Source organism: Doryrhamphus excisus, linkage group LG22, assembly GCF_037039965.1.
Source record: "Doryrhamphus excisus strain RoL-2023G ecotype Guam linkage group LG22, RoL_Dexc_Guam_v1.1, whole genome shotgun sequence".
Taxonomy (NCBI): domain Eukaryota; kingdom Metazoa; phylum Chordata; class Actinopteri; order Syngnathiformes; family Syngnathidae; genus Doryrhamphus; species Doryrhamphus excisus.
Window position 1 is genome coordinate 12358096 of NC_136378.1, and position 26748 is coordinate 12384843.

The 26748-nt window shown below is 41.1% G+C and overlaps 2 protein-coding genes across 4 annotated transcripts in view; both read left to right on the forward strand.

Moving 5' to 3' along the window:
* LOC131110128 (pro-neuregulin-2, membrane-bound isoform-like) overlaps positions 1 to 13713 on the forward strand; it is a 39333-nt gene extending 25620 nt beyond the window's left edge. The window contains exons 6-12 of one of the 2 annotated variants that reach the window (XM_058062868.2): positions 2695 to 2718; positions 5705 to 5807; positions 6189 to 6318; positions 6969 to 7096; positions 7847 to 8062; positions 8963 to 9146; positions 9979 to 13713. In XM_058062868.2, the coding sequence (XP_057918851.2) occupies positions 2695 to 2718; positions 5705 to 5807; positions 6189 to 6318; positions 6969 to 7096; positions 7847 to 8062; positions 8963 to 9146; positions 9979 to 10455 (1262 nt within the window). In that variant the 3' untranslated portion in view covers positions 10456 to 13713. The remainder of the gene's footprint in view (positions 1 to 2694; positions 2719 to 5704; positions 5808 to 6188; positions 6319 to 6968; positions 7097 to 7846; positions 8063 to 8962; positions 9147 to 9978) is intronic. The other variant, XM_058062869.2, reaches the window with a different exon arrangement.
* Positions 13714 to 22719: 9006 nt separating this feature from the next.
* il1rapl2 (interleukin 1 receptor accessory protein-like 2) overlaps positions 22720 to 26748 on the forward strand; it is a 205845-nt gene continuing 201816 nt past the window's right edge. For both annotated transcript variants that reach the window (XM_058062860.2, XM_058062863.2), the window contains exons 1-2: positions 22720 to 22774; positions 23087 to 23197. The gene's annotated coding sequence lies outside the window, so the exon portion shown is untranslated. The remainder of the gene's footprint in view (positions 22775 to 23086; positions 23198 to 26748) is intronic.

The following is a 26748-nucleotide window of genomic DNA, read 5'->3' on the forward strand; positions in this document are numbered from 1 at the left end:
GTCCATTTTTTATGTTGAAATGTTTTCCAGTTGTCATTCAACATCAAACTGAACCTCTTTCTCTTTAATTTGCACTGTAAAGTTCAGCTTTACAGTTGCCATCTCTGATGTGCGGACCCCGTTTTGTGGTAATGACATCATAGTGACATAGTAAAGATAGTACACACCCACCTGTTATTTGCGTCCAAATGAACTGCAGCATTTTTTAAATCCAAGTACAGGAAACAGCCAACAGTGAAGTGGGGCATGGTGTACATTAGAGTACAGTACAGAAATACAGCATATGGCCTTAAACTGCATAGTTGGAGCAAGCCCATAAATGCAAGTCTTTATGTGGTGAACAATGTACTCAGTCTCAGTTTTGAATACCTGCCAGTCACAGCTGCCGTGAGTGCAGAGTGTCATACATTGGCGAGTGAAATCAACTAAAGTGGGGTGTTTTAACAAGCCAAGCAAAGTAATGAGACACAGAAACATTAGTCATTGTTACTGATGAGAGTTTGCCTCTGTGGTGATGGAGGATGGATTCGGAATGGAGGTTGAATGAGGCCAAAGCCTGCTGTTGCTACTGTGACGTCATCTTCAGCACCAATGGGTCATTTGTTACATGAGTTTATATTTGCATGTGGACAAATTTTGAATAGAATCTTCCTGGGTGTCTGATATCGAGTTACGTCAATGACAATAGAAAGATGACAACACTGGGGTCACGATGTGATGAATTTATCTTTATATAAGTAATTAGCCAGCAAGCCTCACTCTGTCTCAGGCTAACATTTCAATTTAAATACTGTATTTTCTGGACTATAAGTCGCTCAAGGTCAAAAATGCATAATCATCTTTCCAACTTAAATACTGTTTAGCTGTGAGGAAAACAGGTTGGAGATGACAAAAATGAGCAGCTATGTTCGAACCCTCATTCAAAATATGTACATATCTTACACCCACAAAAGGAACTTCATATGTGGCAACATTTTCAACTCAAAAACAAGAATTCAACGACAACCCTGGGGTCAAAATGTCCCCGCTGCATACAGCGGACCCTCTGTGCTCAAATATTGATTAAGTCTATTTTTGACCAATATTTTGTAGCATTGTGTGGTTCAATAGTCCAACAACAATTCAGAATCCAAACCAAAACCTGTGTGAGATGGGATAAATCTGAGTTCCTTTTGCTTTTCCAAGGGTATACACAATAATGAGCCAAAGAGGACAATAATAATGACAATGACTGAGTAAAAAGGAAAACATTACTGAAGGTGGGACTCATCAAAGGTAAGGTTCACGACACATTTTATTGTTTGCAGGTATGCATATAGAGCAGGGGTGGGCAAACTTTTGGACTCGCAGACTATATATTTTACACACATAATTCTAACAGTCCACCTGGAATGATTGTATCTGTAAAAGTGTCATGCAACCTGCTATATGTGCTTGCGTCCCTGTTTTCAGGAGCACTTTGTAAACAAACAAATAACCAAATTGAAAAAAAAGCTACTTAAACCATCAAAATGTTGGCTCAAGCCATGATGCCAGGTTGTATGTTTCAATGAAATACTTTGGAAAAAACGGTCGGGCCGTATTTAAACACTTAGCGGGCCAGATGTGGCCCCCGGGTCGTAGTTTGCCCACCCCTGATATAGAGTTTTACTTTTATCGGAAACGCTCAATTTAGTTGCTTTTCACTTGAAAACACTCCACGTAAACCACATTTAACTTGTGAGGGTCCACCGTGGGTGCTTTTGTTTTGCAAATCCACCTGATTTCCTCGCTGCTTATCAGCGACGTCTTTCTCCGGGATACACTTTGTCTTTCTTAACAATATATGATTCCATCCCCAAGCCTTGTCTTGTCTATGCTTTCTTTGATTTATTTGTATTAGCTTGCATTCGCATTGTTCTTCACGTTTGTTGAAAGAACACTCCCTGCTGTTTGGGGTCCATGCGATGCCCTCCTGTCTGCTTATTTAGTGTCCTGAGCGTAAAGCCCTCTCCAAAATGTAGAGCAGGTCTTGGTGGACAAGATTGGGTCCTTTTTTGAGTTCTAATGCATGCCAAGCAACAGAAACCCACACGCAAGCTTCTAACAGCGTTGAGCGGGGATAGGAGATACTTTGTGTTTTTTACTGTAATCAGTAGAAAATGATTACAACTGTCATTTGTCAAATGAGTTACAACATCAACCTAATTTCCGTCATTTGTGCTGTGCTGCTTTTGTTCTAGCATCTCACTGCTTTGGTTGGTGTCTGTTGTGTTTTTCTTTGGTGTTTGTTTTGTGTTTCTGTCCAATGTTCCATAAAAGCGCTCTAGTCAATATGACAGTAAGTGATGCAGCTTCTCGTCTCGCTATCATCGTCTGTGGGTCTCTGCATGCCTTTTCCTGCCTGCTCACTTCTCTTTCCTACTTCCTTTGGCTCATCTTCTCCCTTTTTGCTTTGGAGTTTTGTATGGTTCTGTTTGTTTTCCTGGAATTTCTGGGGTTTACAGAGCTGAGCTTGTATGACTTGTCTGTCTGTTACTGGACGGCACACATGTCAATCACCACGAGTGACAGATTCCACAGCACTAATGAACTTCCTGGTTCAGCGTACAACAGGGAAGGAACATAATATACAGCAGATCCTCTCCAAAGTGGACATTACAGCTGACCCTGTCTGTCTCTTTCCTTTTTTTGACCAACGTTCTGTGCTGGCAGAGCTTCTCAGAATTGAATTTATGGGTATGGAAAATTATCATTTATTTTGCTGTGCTTTAAGAGTTTGCCAAGATTGTGTTACAGTCACACATTATTGTGCCACCTTTTTTTAAAAACCAACAAACCTGTCCCTCCTTTTCTCCCGCCCACTAACCTGATTTTAAGACATGCAACATCCCTCCCCTTCTCTGCATGCACTCTTCTTACAGACTAACTCGCTTAAGCAGGAAGACTAATGTTCATGGAGACAAATGCTTTAAAGCTAGAAAGAGCAGAGGAAAACAGCAACCAAAAAAGATATAAATGGTCTAGAGTTAAGATGGACTGTAGAAAAAAAGCTCTATTCAACATGTGCGAATATAATAATCCATTTTTGCAAATTATGACCAAAAGATAGACAAGATGCTGGCCACATTGTTCTACTTACTTTTCCCTTGATTGTGTCAGAGTTCCGACAAACGGTGAGCCAGTCCTAAATCACAAATGATGTTGGCTCCGCTTCCCGCTTCCCGATTCCCGATTCCCTACGGCTTTCTGTATCTCGCCACCATGTGACTCTCATACAATGCAGGGCCAAGATTGCCGTAGGCTCATCAATCTTTTCTCAGGGCATTTATTCAAAAACCCTAACCCCGTTTCTGGAGGTGAAATGATGAATTGGTAGGTAAAGATTACTTGGACTCGCGTATTTCACGGTTACAGTTACAGGTGGTCCTCAGTTCACAATGACCCGTGTTGCGATGTGTTGTGGTTACGAATGCGAGGTCATAAATTTCATGAAAAACGTAATACACAACGTGCTTAGTGTGGCCATCATTAAGGATAAAGATGGTATTGTAACAGCTACTCATCTGCGTTGTGAGGATGGAGAGGAGGCGAAACATCAGCAAACTCAACCGTCATCTCAGCCCACATCCACGCAGTGAGGAACATGACACTTAACCGCCATGTTGCTATGGTATCCTTGAACATGTTGAAGGATCCGCTCCTATGAAAGCGACACTAATAACCAGGCAAATTTGTTCAGTGTCTTCTTGTATTTAGTGTTTTTATTCATATGTTTTTATGTCTTTCATGTGTTCAGTTCCAACTTAATATTCAATTTATGACGCGTCGTAGGAATGGAAGTCATCCATAACCTGAAGACCACCTGTATTTTTCAATCGGTGTCTTTCTTTCTTAAAGGAGCACAGCTTATTTTGATTGATTGCGTGTTTTGTTTTGCTATAATTTAGATGACGCAAAGTAACTGAAATCACCGTTAGCTGGTATATGACTTTGAAATTACTTACTGGGCACGACCGACAAGCTTTTCAAATCCACTTTAAGTTGATGAAGGCACAGTCTTATGTTGTAGCTTCTGGGGACCACTTTTATCCTCCTGTTCCCCTCTCAGCCCTGTCCCTCTCCTACTCATCATTTTCTCCTGATGCTCCTTATCACTTTCTTTTTTCCCACCTTTACCCTCCTTTACTCCTTCCTGTTGCCTTGGTTGTCTCCTCTGTCATTGTGTTGTTGCACTTGCCTTTCTCAGTTCTCTGCGTTACACCACAGTAGTCCAATTTAAATAGGATCTGGGTCACCAGTAATTTCAAGAACTGGGGACTTCCATAGAGCTTGACAATCGTAATGTAGTGCAAATTAATATGATCTCTGATATCCTGTTTTTACAGCCTCACTCCGTTCCTTTACAGTGTGAAGTGAGTACATAGGACACAGGACTGTGCAACCACAACGAAAGCTTTCAAATTGATGTCAAGTTGCCTGGATTCAACCTTTGCAGATGAGTTCATAGGTTTCTTGTGGTTTGCTGTCATCTGAACCTCTCAAAGGATATTATTGAAACATTCAAGGATTGGCTATTCTCATTCTTTCTGGCTGCCGTTTTGATCTGATAATCCTCAACACTTTAGTGCTCACTTCACACGGATTACATAGTCATCTGTCACTATTTCATAGCAAACAGGAAGTCTTCACGTTGGCCTAAAAGTTTGGTGATGAGCTCAATTCCGTTCAAGATCAATGCTCATGTGTGGTCTCACAGGGTCGCTGTAGGTTTCAACAAGTCAATTTTAAGACCATAATGAATACAATTTCACATCCATATTGGCATAAAAGCACAAAAGATATGAAGGAAAATTGCTAGTTGTTCTTAGATCAATTCTGACCGGGTTGCACAGGCGCTTTAGTTCCGTTTTGAAAGACTTCTGAAGAACTATGCGTCAGTAATGTTACTGTAACAAGGGTGAGACACACAAGCACCAGACATGGTCGGCAAAACAGGCTTTTATTGCAGTATTTGAATTCTCTCTAATTAATTAGGGCTACGGTTGCTGTCGTAACCCATGCCAACACACATCACCACTTCCTGCTTCCTGTCCGCCCCCCCACTCCGTTCACTGAGCACCGAAACAGCAATTTCTATGAGAATGAATTCAAAATAATCACAGAAAGAGATAAGATTTTGATGATGACGTCACACCAACTCCCCAAGTTATATAATCAAACATAATAAAAGTGATATTTCTTTAGTTGCACAGACTTTGGTAAAACTTTCCTACTGTGGTGTAAACCAAAAATGTCTAATTTATTTTCAGTTTTTTGCATTCATGCACGCTTGTGTTCAGATGTCTGTCCTCTTTCATAATGCTTTGTAGATTTGTATTGTGTGTGATAGAAACGTTGGATGACTGTAGCGTATCTAAAACAAATAGACATGTAACAATGAGCTGATCATCGAATGCAGCAAGTTACATTTTCATCATTTGGTGTATGAACAGAAAGGCATGAGGGCAATTTAAAAATAATGTTCACGTGCAGATCTTAGCCAACAAACTGTGTAATATGCTTCATAAGTACTGTAAGTCATGCTCATGCTGTGTGTGTGTGTGTGTGTTTTGTGTATGTGTGCTGTGCTTATTTTGTGTGTTTTTGTTTTTATGTCTGCAATGTGTGGATGCGAATCGGCTTGTGTGTGTGTGTGTGTGTGTGTGTGTGTTTCCTTTCACAGAGGCAGAGGAGCTCTACCAAAGGCGGGTGCTGACCATCACCGGCATCTGTGTGGCCTTGTTGGTGGTTGGCATTGTTTGTGTGGTGGCCTACTGCAAAACCAAGTATGTGCCTTTTCAAACCAATACAAAGTCATCAGTACACATTCATTGTTTAACCGTCTATTATGGTCTGACGGGAGCTTCGTGCGCAAGTTGGCATCCATTCTCTCAAGCGTTGACCTACAACAAAAAGTTATTTCAGTAATTTTATACAGAGCTTTAGTAGAATTGCTTTAGGTCGCCAAAGTGCAGTACGCATACCCCCAGGTGTACACCAATTGTCATGGGGGTAGGTGAATAAAAATGAAAAACATAATTATGACAAACATAAATATGGGCAACTTACTCACTATCTTAAACCAATAAGGACGGAATAGTCACACAATGACTCCCTGTGAGATGTTCTACAACTTCTTCATTGTTTCCATGTTCTGAAACTTGCAGGAAGCACAGGAAGAAGATGCAACATCATCTACATCAGAACCAGAATCAGTGTGTGGAGCAGCCAAACCGCATGCTGGCCAATGGGCCCAACCACCCCGGGCCCGGTCCCGAGGAAATTCCCATGGTTGATGTGAGTCCAAACAGTAGAAACACACAGCAGAGAAAGGTACAGGTACAGTAATTCTCATGTCAGAATCAAATAATATACCTTTACAAAAACACACACTCAACATTGTGGTTGGAAAAGCTGGACTGGTGATATCCAGCCACTTATACACGAAGTTTAAAACATCATTTTATAGCGCGAGTTCCACACTGCATGGCACAATACTGCTAACGATGCATGCTTATTAACTGCTGAGTCTGATGGAAAAAAAGGTATGTTGAGGTCAGACAAATTTGCCAAATAAGCTTTCTTGAGTGCAACACATTGGACATATTGAATGTAAAACAGAGTCAAGGTTCAAGTTCATACGGCGATAAGTATTAGAATATTAAATGTCTCATACTATGCAAAATAGGAATCAAGCCCAAACTCTTTATAGTGATGACAAAACTGTATGAACAATAGCATGCAACAACTTGTCAAAATGGCCTCTAAAAGAACTTTAGAGATATTGTTCATATGCAAGCATTCTTCATGACACACAAACTCCCATCAGTACAAATTGTATGCATCCACAGCTTCATGTATACAATAGTTGTTGAATATTTGATATGTTTTTGAAAACCCAGTCAACTGAGAAACACAAACGTGTGTGTGTGTGTGTGTGTTTTCAGTACATCTCCAAGAGTGTCCCTACCACGGAGTGTGTCATCAGCCATGGAGCTGAGGGTGCCGGCAACTACGCAGGCAGCCGAATGTCTACCCGCTCGCATCACTCGACCACTGCCTCTCATGCATCCAGGTAGCTTTTAAACACATCGAGTGGGCGAAAACATGTTTTATTTATGTGCTTCAATACCACAAAGAAACACAAGTGACCAAGAACATTGGTGCTCATTAACACTTGAGTGCAACACAGTGGAGTCAGATAATTGTTGTTTGTTGCTTTTTCGGCTGCATGGGGTAAAGTGGTTAGCGCACAGGCCTCACAGCTAGGAAACCCAAGTTCAATTCCACCTTCGGCCATCTCTGTGTGGAGTTTGCATGTTCTCCCCGTGCAGGCTCATATTGTTAAATTGAGACTAGTCCGCAAGTGTGAGTGGAAAACACTGCTGTTAAAAAGCCCACAATTTTGTTAAATTTGTCTCTATGCTTCACGTTTTTGTCAAGTATTGAGATTTAGCGGTCCTTGAATGCATCATAGTTGTACATTTTAAACTGTAAATGCATTTAAACTGTGTGGATTGTGTATTTAGCATTTAGCTTGTTAGCTTCCGACCTAGTGAACAATGGAGCTGTCACTTTTATTGTAAATGTTGATCTGAAACTAAAAGAATGTCAAGCTAGCAGGAGTGTTTGGGGGGGAAAGGACGAGTGAACGGTGTTTCAATTACTCGTGCATTTTCGCCGTTCACGCCATGGAACTCGTGCCAAAAGCGTGAATCTACTCTTTAGTGATGTTAAATACGCTTTGTCATTTTTCTGCCTTAAATGCCCCCCTCCCCTGCCTTCTCAGTGCGGCTGTAACCTTTTTAAACCCTTACATCTGCAGACATGAGGAGCAGACGTGGAGCATGGAGAGAACAGACAGTATGAATTCCGACTGCCAGTCAGGTGGGCTGTCCAGCTCTGTTGGAACCAGTAAATGCAGCAGTCCAGCTTGTATGGCAAGGAGGGCGGCCCACTGGGGCTGTACGGAGGTATCCAGTCCAGGAATGCAGTACGGGGATTCCTATGACTCGCTAAGAGATTCACCGCACAGTGACAGGTAGCAACATCTTCTTTTTCTGGAGACCTGCTGTCAGTTGACCTTAAAATAACAGCTTTTATAAGCCATTTTGAGGAACACGGAATACCTTCTTTTAGTCTATAACAGTGCTTATCAAATAGTGGGGCGGGTCATCCTGAGGGGGGGGCAGTGAGGTGTCAGGAAGGGCTTGAGAGGCAGTGGGGACGAGATTCAAGACTTCATACTCTTTTCTGCCAGGTTGGCAGATCTGTTAGTGTCATTCATGCTTGAACAATGCTGGTCCTGATTACCCTGTCAGTGTCAAAATATTGAAGCCTGTTATTGTGTATTAAACACACCAGAAAACAATCTGAAAGTGCATGTTGTATCATTATTAGTGTTGAGTTAGTAACATCAACATCAGCCTGTTCATAAATTACCATTACTACTTCTCTTTCCATTTACCTTAACTAAGCGGTAGTTACACTCCAAGACGGTAGAGGGCGCCTGAGTGTATGAAACCACAATCATTGCTTACTGTGTCTTTAAGATTTTGCTTCAGCTGAGTAGGTCACGAGGCCCAGTCCGTGTAGCGTGCATTTAGCTTTTGGCGACATCTAGTGGTAGAAAGTGTGTACAACTCGGAAGTTTTCAGGTGATTGAAATACAATAGAGGCTCAGAAGCGATCAAATAAGGCCGTAAATCTAATTAAATGGACTTTTGGTTAGTTCTGACGAAGCTTTTTTTATTTCAACTATCCTTTCAAACTGAGGCCAAACTAGAAATATAAACATTGAAACACGACACTGGGTTTATGGTAGGGCGTATTGTAGAATTAATGGATGCCTTTCTGGTACAATAATAAATGCATGTAAGCTGTTTATCCTTTACCTTTAACTAGTAAATTTACACTGACCATGTGTTGCCTTTTTATATAGGTATGTGTCAGCACTGACCACACCAGCGCGCTTATCTCCGGTGGAGTTCCACTACCCCCCGCTGCCACCCCAGGTCCCCACCTTCCATATCACCTCACCTAACACAAGCCACGCCCTCTCCTTACCACCTGCCGCTGCAGCCTACCGCAGAGATGACGACCAGCCGCTGCTACGCTGTCCTGATGTATGTAAACACACTGTACAACTTTTACTCTTGAACATAATGGTTGACTTCCAGTTTTCTTACAGGAAGTAATCAAAATAGAAATAGAATAGTAAGTGTAACATGACGACAAGCTTTGCGGTAAGAACAGGTCACCCAGACGCCAATCACACTGGGAATTATGCCGTCAATACTAGGAATGATAACACACGTAACATGGAAATGGCAGTGCGCAAGGCCGGATTGGAACCGCGCATTGAGTGCTTTACACACACTATAAACCTTGCAACCCAATCGAAATCGGTGTTCCCAGCATCAACAGCTGCGGCGGTGATAATGGCAAAGTAGAAGCTGTAGTAATTCAACATTTGATCAAAGTTACTTAAGATTTTTCTGATCAAAACATGATCATTGCATAAGACTATCAAAATAAACATGTCATAGGAGCGTCTACTTCAATACTTAGCTACTTCGTCTCGGGATTATGGGAACTGTGGGTCTACTGTGATCTTCTTTGGGACAGTTAAATGAAAAAGGCCGATACCTTGTTGTTGTAGTTGTCAAAGTAATGTTAAAATATCACTTCTGAATCCAATATTGTGTATCGTTTTGTGTCATTTGCTGAGTGTATTGTGAAGCAGATACACCCTGGACTGGTTGCCAGCCAATCACAGGGAAAATGGATACGACTACGGAAAATTTAAGCGTCCAATTACCCTAATATGCATATTTTGGAATGTGGGAGGAAAAAAACACGCAAACTTCCACACATGTTGGAGAATGTCAGGCATCGGCGCTAGGAATGTGTTGGTGTAACAAATGCTTTTTACACTTGTGGTCTTCGGTGTTTTAGGATCGCAGTTTGTACAGGCAGCCTCGGCGACCGCGGCGGCCATACTTGACAGAGAGCACAGGAAGTCTCCCATCAAGCCCCTACCGCCTCCCTGACGAAGAGGCCTATGAGACTACCCAGGAGTACGCCTCCTCTAGGGAACCCATCCGGAGTCGACGCCGCCCTCGACGCAACCGCGTCAACGGACACGTCTCTCAGAGGTCTGCGGGCCTACGGGACTATACGTCACAGAGTTTCAGCCAATCAGAAGAAGAGGAGGAAGAGGAGGAGGAAGATGACGGTCAAGGGGAGCGCACGCCTTTCCTCAGTATGCAGAACATGAACATGGACCTGCCCTTAAGCGTGGCAGGTTACCATCCATCGTCAGGGGCTGACACACGGACTCATCGCGGACTCAGTCGGCCGGGGACTCGAAGTAACGGGCAGAGTCGAAGCTCTCAGTCGCAGCGTTTCAAGTCAGACAACATGCCCCTTTAAAACCGGCCTCCCTGCCACCCCCCCATCCCCCATCCCCCAACACTCACCCAAGCAGCCCTCCCCAACTCCCTTCCCACACACACTATTCCACCTCGCACACGCCTCTTTCTTCTTCTGGACTAGAGACCTGCACCAAGGAGAAATATTTTTATTTTGTATAACAGACAGATATTCTAAACAAATGAAATATTTATTTTCATTTCAGCAAAAATTGTCTACTAGCTAACAGCAAAGACTTTTTTATAACCGGGGGCGGGGGGATATTTATATGTAAAGGTTTTTTGATTTACAGCAGTACAAGAGATGAAAAAATATGTGCCAATTTTTTCACAAGTTAGATAAATAGAATAATATTGTGGTGCCTTTTGCTGTATGCTGAAGTCGGAGGTCCCATTGAGTTTTGTAGCCTTTCTTATGAAGACTTCTCATTTTTATAGAGACCAATCCTCTTCCTTACTTTTGCTTTGGGTTTTTTTTTCTCTGATTTGGGATCCTCCTCTTTTTGAACTGTGATCTGAGTACGTCATCATGCAATATTGAGTCCTTCTGTGTAAAAGGTGTTTGTTTACATGGTTTTGATCCACGCAGCACGCTCGTCTCACAGGGACATTGTCACTGGCGGGGGTAGTTTTGGATGAACGCATGTCATTCATTCACAGCTTTGATTTTTTTAAATTTTTTTTTTGTGGAATAGTGAATGGGAATGTGACATCAGTCTCATGTACGTGACCAGGGTGCTGCCATAACACAGGGGTTGCTTTTGAGAGTGTGAACGTGTTTGTTTGTTTGTGTGTGCGCCAGAATCTCCATTGCACTGACCCCCCCTTCCCCTTGTGAGCAGTCATTGCCCATCAAACCCACCAGTTGAAATCCAGCCTGACTCTGGCCTCTTGTGGACTGCCAAGCCCACGCATTTCCTATGCCAGCAGCTGAGAGCCGCACTGTGTCTCAGGACTTCCCCATCACATCACTGGAGTAAGAGGAAGCTGTCACCGCATCGACGTTTGCAGGCCAAAATCACATCACATACCCCCCCCCCCTCGGAAGCATACATGTCAGGGTCGTGGTTTCGGATTTGTGCAGAGAACTTTGACGGGCGATTCAGACTTTTTTTTTTTTTTTTTTAATTTCCAAAGGTGTGAAAGTGGGCGTGCATGTTGCACCCGAGACAACATTTTTATTTCTGATGTGGCAAGATTTGGGTTCCTCATTTCTTTGTGTGCTATTTTCACCATATTGGAATGTCATCCACTTTCACTGCTCTCATAGGAAAGGACATCATTTGCATTAAAGGGACTGTTTGCAAATACTTTTTAAACCAGTAAATATATACAGTAAGAACAACATTGACTAAAATATGTTAATATAATATATAAAATATTAGCGGATTAAAACAACATAACAATTTATAGCAAGTTATTTGCAGCAAGTTCGCACCCGGTCGGCAGCCGCCTGAGGTTGCAAACAGTCCCTTAATAGGAATTTGGAATTTTGCCCATCTTCGACAATCCCAATGTGAGACAAAAACACACCTTTCGCTTTTCTGTGTGTTTTAGATAGCTGCAGTTTTTCATTAACAAAGCCCTCTTAAAAAAACATCCAAAAACTGTCACCAACCAATGTTGCTACCTGCATACTAACCAAGCTATAGTGACTACATAGAGAATATATAGAGGCTATAGACAAGCTATTATTATTATTATTATACCTTATACGTATATAAGACATTCTTATTGTAGGAGCTAACACCGAGGAAATAGCGCATTGCGCCGACATTTCACACTCCCTTCTTGACTACTCTTGACTCTTATTCGTGGTTGGCCACGGCAACTTAGTGGTAGCAAAGACATTGCTTCGTTGCAATCCTCGCTGTAAAATCAGTACTCCCTGAAAAAAGTTCCGGTAATGAATATTGTGGCTTCACTCGATCAGTTTTTCCAAAATATTGCCTAAATTAAGCATTTTCAAGCATAAAAATGCTATATTAAGTCAAATGCATGTTATAAGGCATTCAGCAGACACAGTCAAAGATTAGTTCTGGACTTAATCGCCAGAACAACACACTTTTATTGCAGGTTTCATTCCATTCATTCATTTTCTACCGCCTATCCTCATGAGTGTCGCGGGGGTGCTGGAGCCTATCCCAGCTGTCTTGGGGTGAGAGGCGGGGTACACCCTGGACTGGTGGCCAGCCAATCACAGGGCACATATAGACAAACAACCATTCACACTCACATTCATGGACAATTTGGAGTCTCCAAGAAAGACACGTGTTCTCATCTGACATATGGATTGTGGAAGATGGTCAAAATGTTAAAGAAGAGTGGCGTCTGTCTTTATTTATAATTTAGCAACACTAATGACATCATCGTTAGTATGCATTTCTATACTTTTATTGGTAAACTTATGTTGCTTGGTCATGTTGACTGAATGCTCTGTATGTCTCTTGTGTAACCCCCCCTCCCCCCTTTGTCCCCTCACAATCATGTCGTTCTTTACTCCTTCCAGACCCGAAGAAGCATCGATGAATCAAGGCTACATATTAGTGAACAGCAAACAAATAGTCGAGAGATCATGTCAGAAACCCGTGCATTTCAGATATGTAGTACAGTGCATCGGCTCTAGACACCCCCTCCAACAATAATCTTCACTCTTAAGAGTTGGTTTTAATATTGTTTTCACACAGGAGATGCATGGATCACAGAGAAAAACACCTTTGAAAAAGAGGAACCCCCTTCAATTCAGGGGAATCATATTAGAATTCTACTTAAAAAGCATTAATTGGCTTCACGGCTCTGAGGTCTGCCTAGTTTTGTCTTATTATCACTGTAATCAATCTGGGAATTGCAATGTGGAAATACTGCAAGTGAGGGTAGTGTGCTTCTAGAGCTAGTTGAATTGTTAACACTCCCGCCCTCTTTCTCCTCACCCGAGACCCCCAGTCCCTCAGTACCACCCTTGACGTGCACACACAGCATACACAGCTAAGCACATACACGTACAAACACACACACAAAGCCACACACAAAGCCACACACAAAGCCACACACAGCCCCATCATGTATGTCAAGCAGTTTGGCTCCATTATTATTTCCCCCCCTTTCTCTTCTTTCCTCTGTCCCTCCCAGCCCTCCCCCCCTCCCCTCCCCCCCTGCATGTCCTAGTGGTACTGGTAGTTGGGTGCATGGAAAAAGCAGTCAGCAAACTGTTTCTTTTCTTTCCACTTGGTGAAAAAAATTAAATGTGTATTCATTTTAACATTCAGCAATAAATCCCCTTATCTTCATGTCCATCGTTCTTGGAATATGCTAGATTTTTTTGCAAGTTTGATCAAAGAAAAAAAAAATACAACATACTACTTGTAAAAGACAAAAAGTCCAAAATCACTCAGTTCATATGAAAAATAAAACTTTATTGCTACCATTTGGAGAAAAAGCCTGTTATATTTATGAAAAATAAAGATGGTTGTTTGGTCATTTTCGTCCCCACAAAAGTGACGAGACAAAATTGGATCTGTTGTCAGTCGGCCACCTTTTTACTTATTATTTGTCTTCTTCTTTACAGTGCGAGTGACTTAGGACTTCCTTTAGTTACTTCAGTTTAGTTGGTTACAGTAAGTCCCGATTTACATCAGTCTAGGAACTTGTTCGTGACCCGAGGACCACCTGTACTCCCAACTCGGGATGATTAATTCTATGATTAACTAAGAATCTGGTTATTAAAAGAATTAAAATATTATTAGTCCAAAAGTACACGTGTTTAAGGCGTATTTTTTGCGACCCCAAATTATTTTTGGCTTAAATTAAGAAGTATTTTGAAGTAAAGTAAAATATAAAACACATTGAATGACACGTTGTAGTATGTAGTGTTTCTGACTGGCCACTAGGTGTCAGCAATGTAACATTGATGAGATAGTAGCCATTACAGGAGAAGGAACTCTCCTAATGCTAATTTCTTTATTATGTCTTATTTTCTCCTATTATGTCTACTGTATTGGGTTCTAACAAAACTGTTAAAAACCATATTTAGAAAGTCAAAAATATATATCAAAATATTCCATCTATAAATAAGGATCTTATTTTGCAGAAAATCAAACCAGGCCTACAACCAAATGAATTCCAATAACCAAGGGATGACTGTATTTACAATTCCGAGTCAATATTCCCGTCATGTTTTTGCAACGGTAGGTAGGTACGCTTTGTATGGGAGAAAACACACAAATGTAAACATGCACACTCAAGAAGTCAGACTTTGGATATTTGGCACCATGTGACCTACTGCATCTTCAAGCAAAAGTTTGTCCTTCATCCAGCAGAATAAACGTTTGATACAGTGCATCTTCTTTGTCTTGAAGGGGTGTTTGTCAACGATATTATGAGGAGAACCAACGACGCATCGGCATCCTTTGTGGACGTGTTTCATGGTGCACTTCTTCTTCCGACATGTCCTTTTGGAGGTCTGATTTGGTCCCTGAGTCAAGCCGAGTTTGGGGCTGTTGTAGAGGTAACTCCCTCTGATGAATGGGTGCCGGAGGATTCGGCTGGGTGTGATTCTCTTTTTCTGATCCCACTTGAACATAGCGTTCAGCAGCTTGAAAAAGTCATCGACCTCATTGTCTCGCTCTGGAAACATCTAGTTCCAACGAGAGTCAGGCTTATTGTGGATTGTGGGACAATAGATGGCATTCAGTTTGACAAAGCTACTGTTTTTGGAACTACCAACCTTCCTCATTTCTGCCAGGGAGTATATCTTACTACTGATGGTGTCGTTTGATTCCACTGAGTATTCCTTACGTGTCTACAAGAAATACAGACGTGTTAGCGACGACTAGCTAAAGAAGCTAAAGCAGTGAAAGATTTTGATCAAATGTTGATCAGAAATCGGACGAGAACGTCAACATGAAGCTACCATGAGGCCTGGGAAGTTGTTTGGCGTACATTTCTTTTGCATATCAATTACTTTGAGGATTTTTGGATGTGGTCCTGGAGATGAATCTACTGTACGATTGTCACAACATTTAGTTTTAACGAGGTTGGTTTAATGAGGTTTAATGAGGTTTAGGCCGCTTCATCATTTCATCATCTTGCTTTTCAAATGTAATAAATACCTGAATCTGCATGGTAGTACAGATTCAAACATCTCAAAATCGATCTCCTGATTATAGTCACCTTGCCTTACACTTGAAATGTACTTAATGTGTAGGATTCAGGTAACCTTCTTTTAACAAAAAGTACTTACAGTACCTTGAAAATCCACTGACCCAAATCTGTCTTGTTGAAAAACTGCCTCGTTGTCTTTCCGGCTTTAAGAATATTGTCTGGCGGCAGCCCGAGGACACCAATCATGCATTCCAGCTAGACAGATGTCATTAACAGTATGGTCAGTAGGGTACCTTCATACATGTACAGTCTGTGTAGTCCAAGGATGTAAGAAAACTTTGCTAAAAGGAAGGGAATCAAACCAGCATTCAGGAATGAACACCCCTGTCTTATAAAGTCATTGAACAAATACACCATTCCTCTTTACCTACTGTACATTTGGGCACAGTGTTATTGTAATGTTTGTTTAAATGTGAACATAATCATCCGTACACCAAACGTGAGTGGAAACCGTATGAACGATAAGTCTCGATGGGCTCCATGAGAGTTTCAGTATCAGCAGTATTGGTCCTGTATCAACTTGGTCACGAATCATCACATACCCCTACCCTACACTTTGGTCAGATATAGACCCAAACACCAGTGAGGAACATGTGACACTTAAAGCAACATACTTACTAAGTCGTAGTCTGTGCTTCTCATGAAGGGAAAAATGCCAAGCACCATTTTCACTATGACCACACCCAGTGACCAGATGTCGATGGCCTCAAAGTAGCGGAGTCTCAGAATGATTTCTGGAGCTCTGTTTAAAAAAAAAAAAAAAAAAAAAATCTGTAACTTGGAGGACTAAGTGACAACAGTAACAGCAACAAAACCATGGAGCCAACCTGAAATAAGCAACCTGTCTCATTTTGACCTTCTTGGCTTCGGCTCGACTCAGCGCCACACTGAAGTCTATCAGCTTCACCGTGAATGGCTGCTTTCCACGATCCACCAGCATTATGTTGTCCAGTTTCACATCACCATGGATTACTCCCACAATCTTGAGTGCATCAAATGCGGAAGCTAACTGGACAGAACCATGTACAGATGTACAAAACTGTAAATGAATGATGAATTATCCAATGAATATACAGTACCTGCTGAATGACCAGTCTGATGTCCTGGAGACGCATACGACCATGTGCCTTATAGTACTGAGACAGGTTGATATCCAGCATTTCAAAAACTAGGTACCGGTCACTAGAAGAGCGACCATAAAACTTTACAATGTTGTCCCGGTCCAGCCTGATGTCCATTAGCAGTTGCAGTATGGACGCCTGAAAATACACCAGAGTATTCTTTGTAATTGGAGCAAGTGGTAGTTTAGTTAAATGATGTACTAAAGACGTCCTGATTTCTATCTTTTTTATTGATCGGAGGTCAGGGGGTGAGCCTCACTCAAACAAAACATTGCAAAAATCTGAATTGATTTGCCTTCAAAACATTTTTAACACCCAGCTCCCCCAATTCTCCAAAAACTGCTGATAACTCGACGATGTTCTCCTCTGATTTTGGATTCAAATTTGCAATACATGTGTCTGTTTGAATTATTACATCAATGAAATGATAAAATATGTAAGTATATAATACTAATGAATGGGATTACTAAGACTTTAGATGAATGAGTATGTTTCCGGACCCGCAGACCCGAGCAAAAGTTGCTACATGGATTGTCTTCACCCTGAAAGCAACGTTACTTGCACCTCTCACGTGTTCTCCATGATGGGCTACTCACAAAGCCACGTCACTGTATAAGTGTTCAAAGTGTGAGAAAAATGTCATGGGACATACACGGGAAATTACGGTAACTTAAAATTCTCAAAGTCAAACGCATGTTAAATTAATTTAAATTTTTTTAAATTTTTTTGCAATATTTTCAACGATGTAAAAGTGAGCAGGTTAACAGCAGCTACACACCTCACGTTGGACGGTCTTCCCTGGCCTGGCAATCTTAATGGCCATGTTTTCTCTTGATTTCCGATCCAAACACTCGATAACAACTCCATAGCTGCCTTTCCCTAAGACTTTTAGTGTCTTATACCTTTGAGGGAGGATTTCTGAGGAAAAATAGAAAAGATGAAGATAATCCTGCCATTTTTTATCATGCAGTGTGACTTTTGGATTATTTTTACCATATTAAAAGTTTGGTACCATAAACTATGTACCTTTAAGATTTAAACTAACAGAGGCCTTTTGGGTCATGGTGATTTTATTGCTCAATTCATTTTAGGTCATTTTAGAATGGCACATTTCATAACGGAACAAGACATATAGACGTATAGAATCAGGCATGTTTTAACTTCTACCAATACATCCGGATATCTAACCTTTAAGTGACTTTAATTCCAAAGTTATGTAATGATGTCATCAAACATGATAATGATGACATCAGGGGAATGATGCCTTGTTTATGTGTGATGGAGTTCAAAGTCTGGGAATGTATAATACCACACGGCATTTACTGAACCGTATAGTTATCTTCCCAAGTACTTGTACGTGATATTTGGTTAGCAAACTAGCAATAAAATAAAATGTTTCTGTAGAGAACGGATATGTTTAAAGCTGCAAGCTGGTGTAAGTTTGCCTATTCTAAGGACAGAAATACAATTCTAACTTGTTATATAATGGGGTGGTTTTGGTGACTCAGATCCTGCTATAGTTCGAAAACCCAAAAGTCCTACGGCCGGCACTCCCCCAAACGTATCATGGGCAGCCAAGGTGCCAGCTGCACTAATCAGCCGGTCTTTTTAAATGGCACATTCGCTCCCTTTATTTTGGTTTGCTGTGTGTTGTTGTTGTTGTTTTTATTTCCATCGTCCCTCCCAATTAGGGTGGTGTTTGGTGTTTTCATGTGTCTATCATTTTTATGCTCGTGGGCATTTAGCCCCGCCCTCGCTGGCCGCTCCGTTCCAGTTATAATGGAGTGTTGTATTGCTATTGGTTCACCACTAGATGTCAGCAAAGGATCACAAAGATGACTTGAGCCGCATTAGCATCACAAGGCTATCCATAAATACCGTACTGTAAAATAACTTATTTCCACATATGAGCAGACAGGGATTACTCACAGTGACTTAAAGCTAAAGAAATCAATTTTATTTTCAATTTGTGACTGTAAATTCTGCTGACACACACACACACACACACACACTTTTTCACTTTCATGTCCTTAAGCATGGAAGTCGATTTAAGTGTGATATTTGTATCACCCTTGCCATTCAGGTTAATACACACATATACTAACACATGCTGTTTGTAAGTGCAGGAACAAGTCTTACATCTTAACCTAAAAAATCAATATCATTGACCACTCTGCCCTGCAGGCAGGCAATTACTATATTTCTCCGACTTAAAAAAATGCTTAGCGGATATAGCTGGTTTGCAATGAATCATATACAATAGTGTTGCCGGACCTACAGCAATTAGTGGAAAATTGTAATTGAGATGGTCATAAAAATGTCAATTTCTCATACACGGATTGCTCCCCATTTAAAACCTTTCAGCTAGCTTAGCATTCTCCGATTTTGGATCATCAAAATGTATAGATACTCACAGCTAATGAATGAAGTAAATATATACGTTTTACTTTTGCGTCTCATAGCAACTATGGTGTGTTCAAGGACAAGCAATCAAAGTCTCACCAGTGAAGCATAAAGACATAAACATGTAAAAATTGTGAGCTGGTACATGTATGCTGTTTATGATTTATGATTATCAAATGCAGTAATTTTATTACCAACTTGTGAAAAAAAGTTATATATTCTTAGTAATATAAAAATGAAAAATGATAAAATTCCTTTTAAAGTGCCTTCGCCCAGTGATCCTTGGCCCTTTACTTAATAAACACATTCTTCAACACAAAAATGTTCCAGTAACTTTCCGGATTATACTCTTCAGCAAGCACTCAATGATTATTATTTTTTAATATTATTTTTTACCACCCTTGTGGTAAAAGTACACATCCATCTATGAAGCTACAGTGAAATTTCCTTTTGAGAATTCCACCAAATGTTTTCCAGCGTCACCACTGTTATAAAGTAGCAAGGAGTATTTGGTTGACATGTTGATGTGGTAGAGGACAAATTGAAGAGGAGGAAACAGATTTGTGACTGATGGACTAATAAGTAACGTAGCAGAAAGTCAATACACTTAAACAACACTTCAGCAAAAGCAGAGCACGCTTGCAAAACAAGAGCACTCAGAGCACGGAACTCTGCCAAGGTCAAATTGTTATTAAAAGCATCTTTCTGCATCCACAACAAATGAAAGCCTCTTTCTTGCCCAAAAGATACCTGGTCTCTTTTAGTGTCTACTTTGTAACAGGGGGTTATTTACACAGAAATGCATGCTACAGTATAAACCTTGCAATCCGAACTACCCTCTATAGTCACAGTGTCCTTTTTGAGGGGCCGTGTTGAGACGTGGCACACATTTATTAACCATCAGAACGTGGAAGTCTACATTGAGTCATATTGTAGTCGTTTATGGGGGTTGTAATACTGCGAAAGCACTTTACATCACATGTGATCATGGTGCTGATGATGAGGATGTCTAAAGTGATGCTGCAATGTGGTAACATTCTTCCTTTTCCCAAAAGACAATCAGGAAACTGCAGCGGAGTGTAAAAGGCAAACATTAAAGATTAAAAGAGCAGAGATAAGGTAGAAACAGATGCTTTAATTAGCAGTTTGAGAAATGCTCTTAGCACAGTGTGTGCGTGCATGTGTGTGTGTGTGTGCGCGTGCATGTGTGTGTATTTGATGGCTTTAATTAGCCTACAAGTAGGATGAAACAGAAAAATCCACAAAGTGGCATCTCCATAAAGGTTACCAACAACTCCAATATATCGCAAAGTGCCCGCTGTCATCATTTTCTTGGTTGTTGTCTTATTTTGTAGGGTGACTCATAGTCTTCCATGTTCTCCTCCGCGTGGTCGGGTTGTTGGTAGTTCACAAATGGCGTTGAAATAGACGAGGCCCTTCTCGCAGGTGCGATCTGATGGTTAATCGACTACTCTTTCAATCTGCATTGAAACCAAAATCAATCAATCATTTTCAATACATAATGAAACAGAATGGCATTATATGTACTTTTTGCTTTTTTGTATCTTTACTTTATTTGCGTTTTATTTAACCTACAAATGTGTCAGATCATTTTGCCTGACCCTGTACATATTCACACACAAGAACGTGGGACAGAAAAGAAGAGTAAGAAAGGTACTGTGAGGGGAGAAGTCAAAAAGTGAATCAGGTTACGTGCATAGACGTGTGTGTGTCTGTGTGTGTGTGTGTGTGTGTGTGTGTGTGTGTGTGTGTGATGAGGGGAAAGGTTGACGGGCTTATGATGTCATCCAGTGACATTTGAGTTGACAGAGGCCGTGCAACAGATGGGCTGCCAGGATGCGAATGAGAGTCGGTGTGTCTTTACCTCATACTCGAGTGTGTGTGTGTGTGTGTGTGTGTCTGTAAGCGTGTCTGCTGGAGTACAGGGACACCTTTTGTTTCAGAAGTGATGTGACGCTAATTGGTCCAAAAGGTCCAAAGTGCAAGTGACACATTCATCATGTGGCTCGCAATCACAGTCACATTTTTCAGTCTTCATGTGCTTGTTTTTTTTTATTTTTTAATAAGACTGTCCTTGAGTGTTTCCACTTGTATGAATATGAATAAGAAGCCTTTGAAGGACACGGACACAGATAAGAGGACATTGACAACGACGAGGAGCCCTCTTACTCACAGTATACACCTTATTTCCTGTCATCCTGTAATATCGCAATTTGAAAAACATGACTGAATTATCATTCTGCTGATGTTTTTAAACTAATTGAAGTACTCCAAATATGTATACAAGAGTGGCAGACAGAAAGAGGAGTGTTGTTCAGTTATATTTTCAAGCCGGGAACAAGTTGCATCACCTGACTTGAGACTTGAATTGGATTTTTTTTAAGGACTTCAGACTGAGACTTTCTCCCTCCCACCTCCCGTATATGATGTATTAATTAAAGCACGATTTAGCTCAATTACCAACCGCTTTTTGACAGTCCTGTCTATGTTTGCTGTTTTTCCACACCAATTACCCCAATCAGAGGGCCGTCTCTTTTACCCATTAAAAACCTGCTGCATGGCTATTTATGTATTGGAACTGACAAGCTGGAGAGAGAGGAACTTTGTTCTTCAAAGAAGACACTTGCTTCTCGCTGGTCTGGTTGAAAGAACACTTCAGAGGCTTACAGTTTAATTCTGGTTTCCCTGGAGGAGTTCTTCCGTCCATGTGTACTGTTATTAGCTTTTGCTGCTTAAAAGTCCCCCCAGCTTTTGCTGCGAGGACATCGTGGTAGGCAAAGGAACATTTACAATTAATGAAGGCAGCCTCTCTTAATCTTGTGACCTTTAGGATGAGTAGAAGAACATTAATTATCTTGACCTTGATTGAACTTATGTGAGAATGAGCATTACTTCTCCAAACGGTGACGCAACGCTGCAGGAGGTTACTGCAACATATAAACATGCTTTGGACTTTCTCTGTCAGCTGGATCAAATATGCATGCGGAGCTGGTCAATACATTTATAGTCTTATATTCTGTTTAGTGCAGAATTTCAATAATTTCGCTGCATAGTTCAGCTGTAATGAGTCAATTAGTTAGCGTCCCTAATTATCCAATATAATACTTTATGCTTTATAGAAATATAAATAATTTTTCAACAGGAATGACGATCTATTATCACAGAAACAGTGTTGGTGAAATTCATTCATTCATTCATTTTCTACCGCTTATCCTCACAAGGGTCATGGGGGGTGCTGGAGCCTATCCCAGCTGTCTTCGGGCGAGAGGCGGGGTACACCCAGGAATAGTGCTAATCCACTAATGTGCTAAAGGGGGGAGGGTGTAACCCAAGTGAAATTGTTAACATAATTTATTTATATATACTTGTACACTATATATTTATTTAATACCCTTTCATATAATTATAGGTGCATATATATATAAAGTATAAATAGAATGTTTTAATATACAACACCCAGCAACCAGGTGATTTAAATCATGAGGGTTGACTCATGTGATTCTGTGCACCCAATCAGGATATCACCCCTTGATCACATGACACACACACTAACCAATAAATAGCCAACAGGAAGTCCCTCACTAAAAGACACATGAGGAAACACTTGCTGCACAGGTAGGCGTTCAAACGTATTTCAGAGCCAACAATATGTTTTAACACTGCTGCATCTAAATGCATTATAGGCACCAACTAGCACTGCTGTGACCGACTGGGAGCACTACCTAGGAGCTTCATATATTGGAGATTGAATGGTTGAAGTGGTGCTAAAGTTAGCTTCACTTAGCTTAGCCACCCAGCCTCATTGTGTAGGCTGGTTAGCATGAACAGAACATGCTAACAATTGAGAATTGTGTGCACGCTGATCCTTACCAATAACGCAGATCCTGTGTTGATCTGGTTAACTGATGTGGCCCTGTGTTTACACAGGCCAGTTTGGTCCAGGAACTTGATGGCGAGCTAAGCGAAGGAGGCCTCGAGCCAGGACCGGCTTGGACTCCAAGTGGATGAACTGACGACCCACCTGCTTCTTCAGGACTGGTAGGAAATTGATTGCGCTGCAGCCAACCTGAACTGTTCCCCCAATTTTCCCTTTTTTTTTTGGGTCACTACCTCTCACAATGAAGTCCTCCATTATTGGGTCACCAAGACTCGATGGACTAACTAACAATTGTGAATCTCACACGTTGCATACTTGTATATCCGTGTAAATAGCACCCACTGAATGGCCATTCAATCAGGCACCACCTTGAGCACTTAAACTTCGAACCATAATTGTTACTGTATGACCTGGATCTTCTTTGTTTTTGTATATTGTTATATTTTGGGGGTTATGCTTGTAAATATCAATAATGCACTGCCTAAAGCAAACTCTCTCCCTGAGTCTTACCTACCTTCTGATCATAGTCAGATATTTTCCCCAACAGTCAACTAATTAACTAATTAAACACTGGGTACACTACAAGTGCCCTCTGCCCACCACAGAAGAGGTGCCTACTAAGTTCCATGGATCTGCTGTAGGCACCAAGCTGGATCTCTTCCAAGAAAACCCACGCATGCACGGGGAGAACATGCAAACTGCACACGGAGATGGTTGAGGGTGGGATTGAACTCGGGTCTCCAAGCTGTGAGGTTTGCGTGCTAACCACTCTTCCGCCGTGCAGCCTAGTGATGTAATCGGTTCACAAAATGAAAGTTGTGACCACACGTGTCTAACAAGGTCTGGATATGTCATGTGACATGGCAGTTTGTCTTGACCACTTTTACTTTGACACCATTTCCTGTTCGTTGTATCCAACAGCGAATCAAAGTCAGTTTTGGACGGTTTTGTTCATGCGGCCTGATTACTTTTCCTCAAGTAAACACTTTTTCTTCCCTGTGGTTTTCAACCGGCTTCCAAGATTTATGTGCAAAACAAATGGTATGTTTATGTTTAGTCATTTGAAAATATGGCACCCCGGGTATGTTCAACATAAACTCTGGTAAATATGGAGCTCCAGGTGTCTGTTTATAAACACTTTTAAAATGACTTGCAGAGATGAATCCCTGTACAAATTACAGCTAACTGTCACTCCGCACAGGACATGCAGGGCGAAACAATCAAGTCATTAACAAAGTCATTATGTTCTTCATTGGAGTCGGTGCACCTCGTCTGCTCTTTTTCAGAATAACTTTTCTCGTAACTTTCCCATCCTTTGGTATTTATATTTTTCTTTTTCTTTTGTATAAGCTCACTGTGGATAATATAGTGGGATGCCATGCACCGTGTTCAGTTCTGTGTTTGAATCTCACTTGGTTTTGTAGTCTGTCTCCAGTATATCTGTTTGCATGTTGTCCTCATGGTTGAGTGGGTTTACTCGGGGCACCAAAGCCGTGAACTTAGCTGCACAGTCCAATGTCATTACTATTCAACTGGGATAGACCTAAGTATAGACCCTTTGGATCAAATTAATCACAAAAAGGTAACACTATACCTTAATACTAATAATACTCCAAAAAGGACTCTGATACTAAAGGTCGGATGTGCGTGATGTGGGCAATCAAGTATAATTACACTTTTCATAGCTCTAACCTGCACACCCGCTTTTTTCTAAACTGTCAAGGTTCAATTACAGTGGAAACATCAGCCGGAGGTGCAGAAACATACACTGTCGTCATTATGAGTCATTCGCTAAGATGAAGACGTGAGGCGACGACCACGTACGTCAATGCACTGTGGCATGGAGATCAGCCGTGATTCCTTGACCACTTTGGCACCTGTCACTTTCTTTTTTCTTCTGCCGTCCTCTCATTCATGCTTTCCTAGCGCAATCAGCCTGGTCTGTAGTGGCTTGTCAATGTACATGTAGAATTTACCTGCAGGCTACTGGGTTGTTCAGTATATCAGCCGTTCTTAATGTGTACAATTATTCATTCATGCTATTTCCAGCTCTTCCTTTTCGTTCTAGTCATTCTTATGTATGTCATCCGCCATCAACCACAAAGTGGGCTCCTCATGACAAATGGACGGACAAAAATCAGGCAGCTTCCCAAAGTTTTCCCTTGTTAGTGGAATGGGTTCTGTTTTTGCCCTTTAAGGATCGTCCACATCTATCCCAGCTGTCTCATTTGTCTTCATCTTCCGTGAACAAGAACTTATACAAATGGGTGGTGAAACAATGTACAAAAAGCGAGTCATTTCTTTAGATCCAAGAAGTCGCCGGTTTAAAAACCAGACCGCAGGGCAGCAGTAAGATCCATAACATACCGTACAAATGCAAATATAATATAAGCGTGTGCTACAAACCTGCTATAGCGCTTATTCATGCAGGGTTCTGTCATTTGCATATGGATTGTTTATACAACTCTGAATATTTAATGTTTCACAGTACAGGATATATCCTTGCTGCTGGCTGAATCAGCGTGCTATCTTGATTTGCTAGCTGCTCTTCACTCGGTGAAGGCAGGAAGACTAGAAATGCATACTGAAACTCGGCATCATAATGGCGGCTATTTGCTGCTAAACGGTAGTAACTTTGTCTAAATACTTCTGGAACTAAATGGTTTCCAATGTTGTTGGTCAGTTTACATATTATGCTGCGTATACATGTACTCAGTAGTTCATTAAAACCCTCAACATGGTTCTCCTTGCCCTACACATTGACCTACAAAAATAATAACATTGTTGAGGATGTTAATAGTGTTTGTTGGATTTATAGCCTTGACATTTGACTAAATTCTCCACATAACCTCCCCAGGCAGCTGAACTCTGCTGAATTTGAGTATGGCTGGAGCATAAGGAGATTAACCCGGGTGCTACTTTTAGTGGAGAGGTGGACGGTGACTTCTATTACTTTGTCTGTATTGCAGGTGACGAGGTGAGTATTTGCCACTGGGTGTGTGTCAGTGATCGATGGATTGCAGATGGTCTGGACTCCACCTAATTATGCTGTGACACTGAAGGAAGCCCCGCACAGAGGTCACTCGGGACACGTACACACAAATATGCACACACTAACGCAGTGGTTTTTTTTTTTAGATCCAGTCGAATACATTAAAAGTACATGAGAGTACATTATTGATAGAGTATGTCAACGTATAGAAGATATGTGGACTTAAGTTATGCAACTTGACTTGAATCAGACTCGAGACACAATTTTGATTGACAGGACAATATCATCAAAGACTTGTAACTCAAGTTGGACAGCAGTGACTCGGGACTTGACTGGACATTTGATGAACAAAACACACACTCATTGTCTGGAATCTGTCTATAGTGTCCCAAATCTATAAGAACCACTGCCTATTCTTCCAAGTGACTGAGACACCAACACGTGGATATTTTGTTTGGGTGCTTGGTGCACCGTTTGGCAATACGATAACTGAAACCGTGTACAAAAAGAGACATTTTTTCTTTAATAGATTTTCATCAAAACCAAATCCTTTAAAAACCGGGGCATACAAAAGTCAAGGTGCCATTGTATTAGTTTGGTAGCCATTATCTTCATCAATGTCAATTACCGTACTTTTTAACACAGCTTTATGTACATAGCATGCCTTTCTTCTCCACACTTTGACATTGTTCTGAACTGCACATTGATCATATTAGGTGG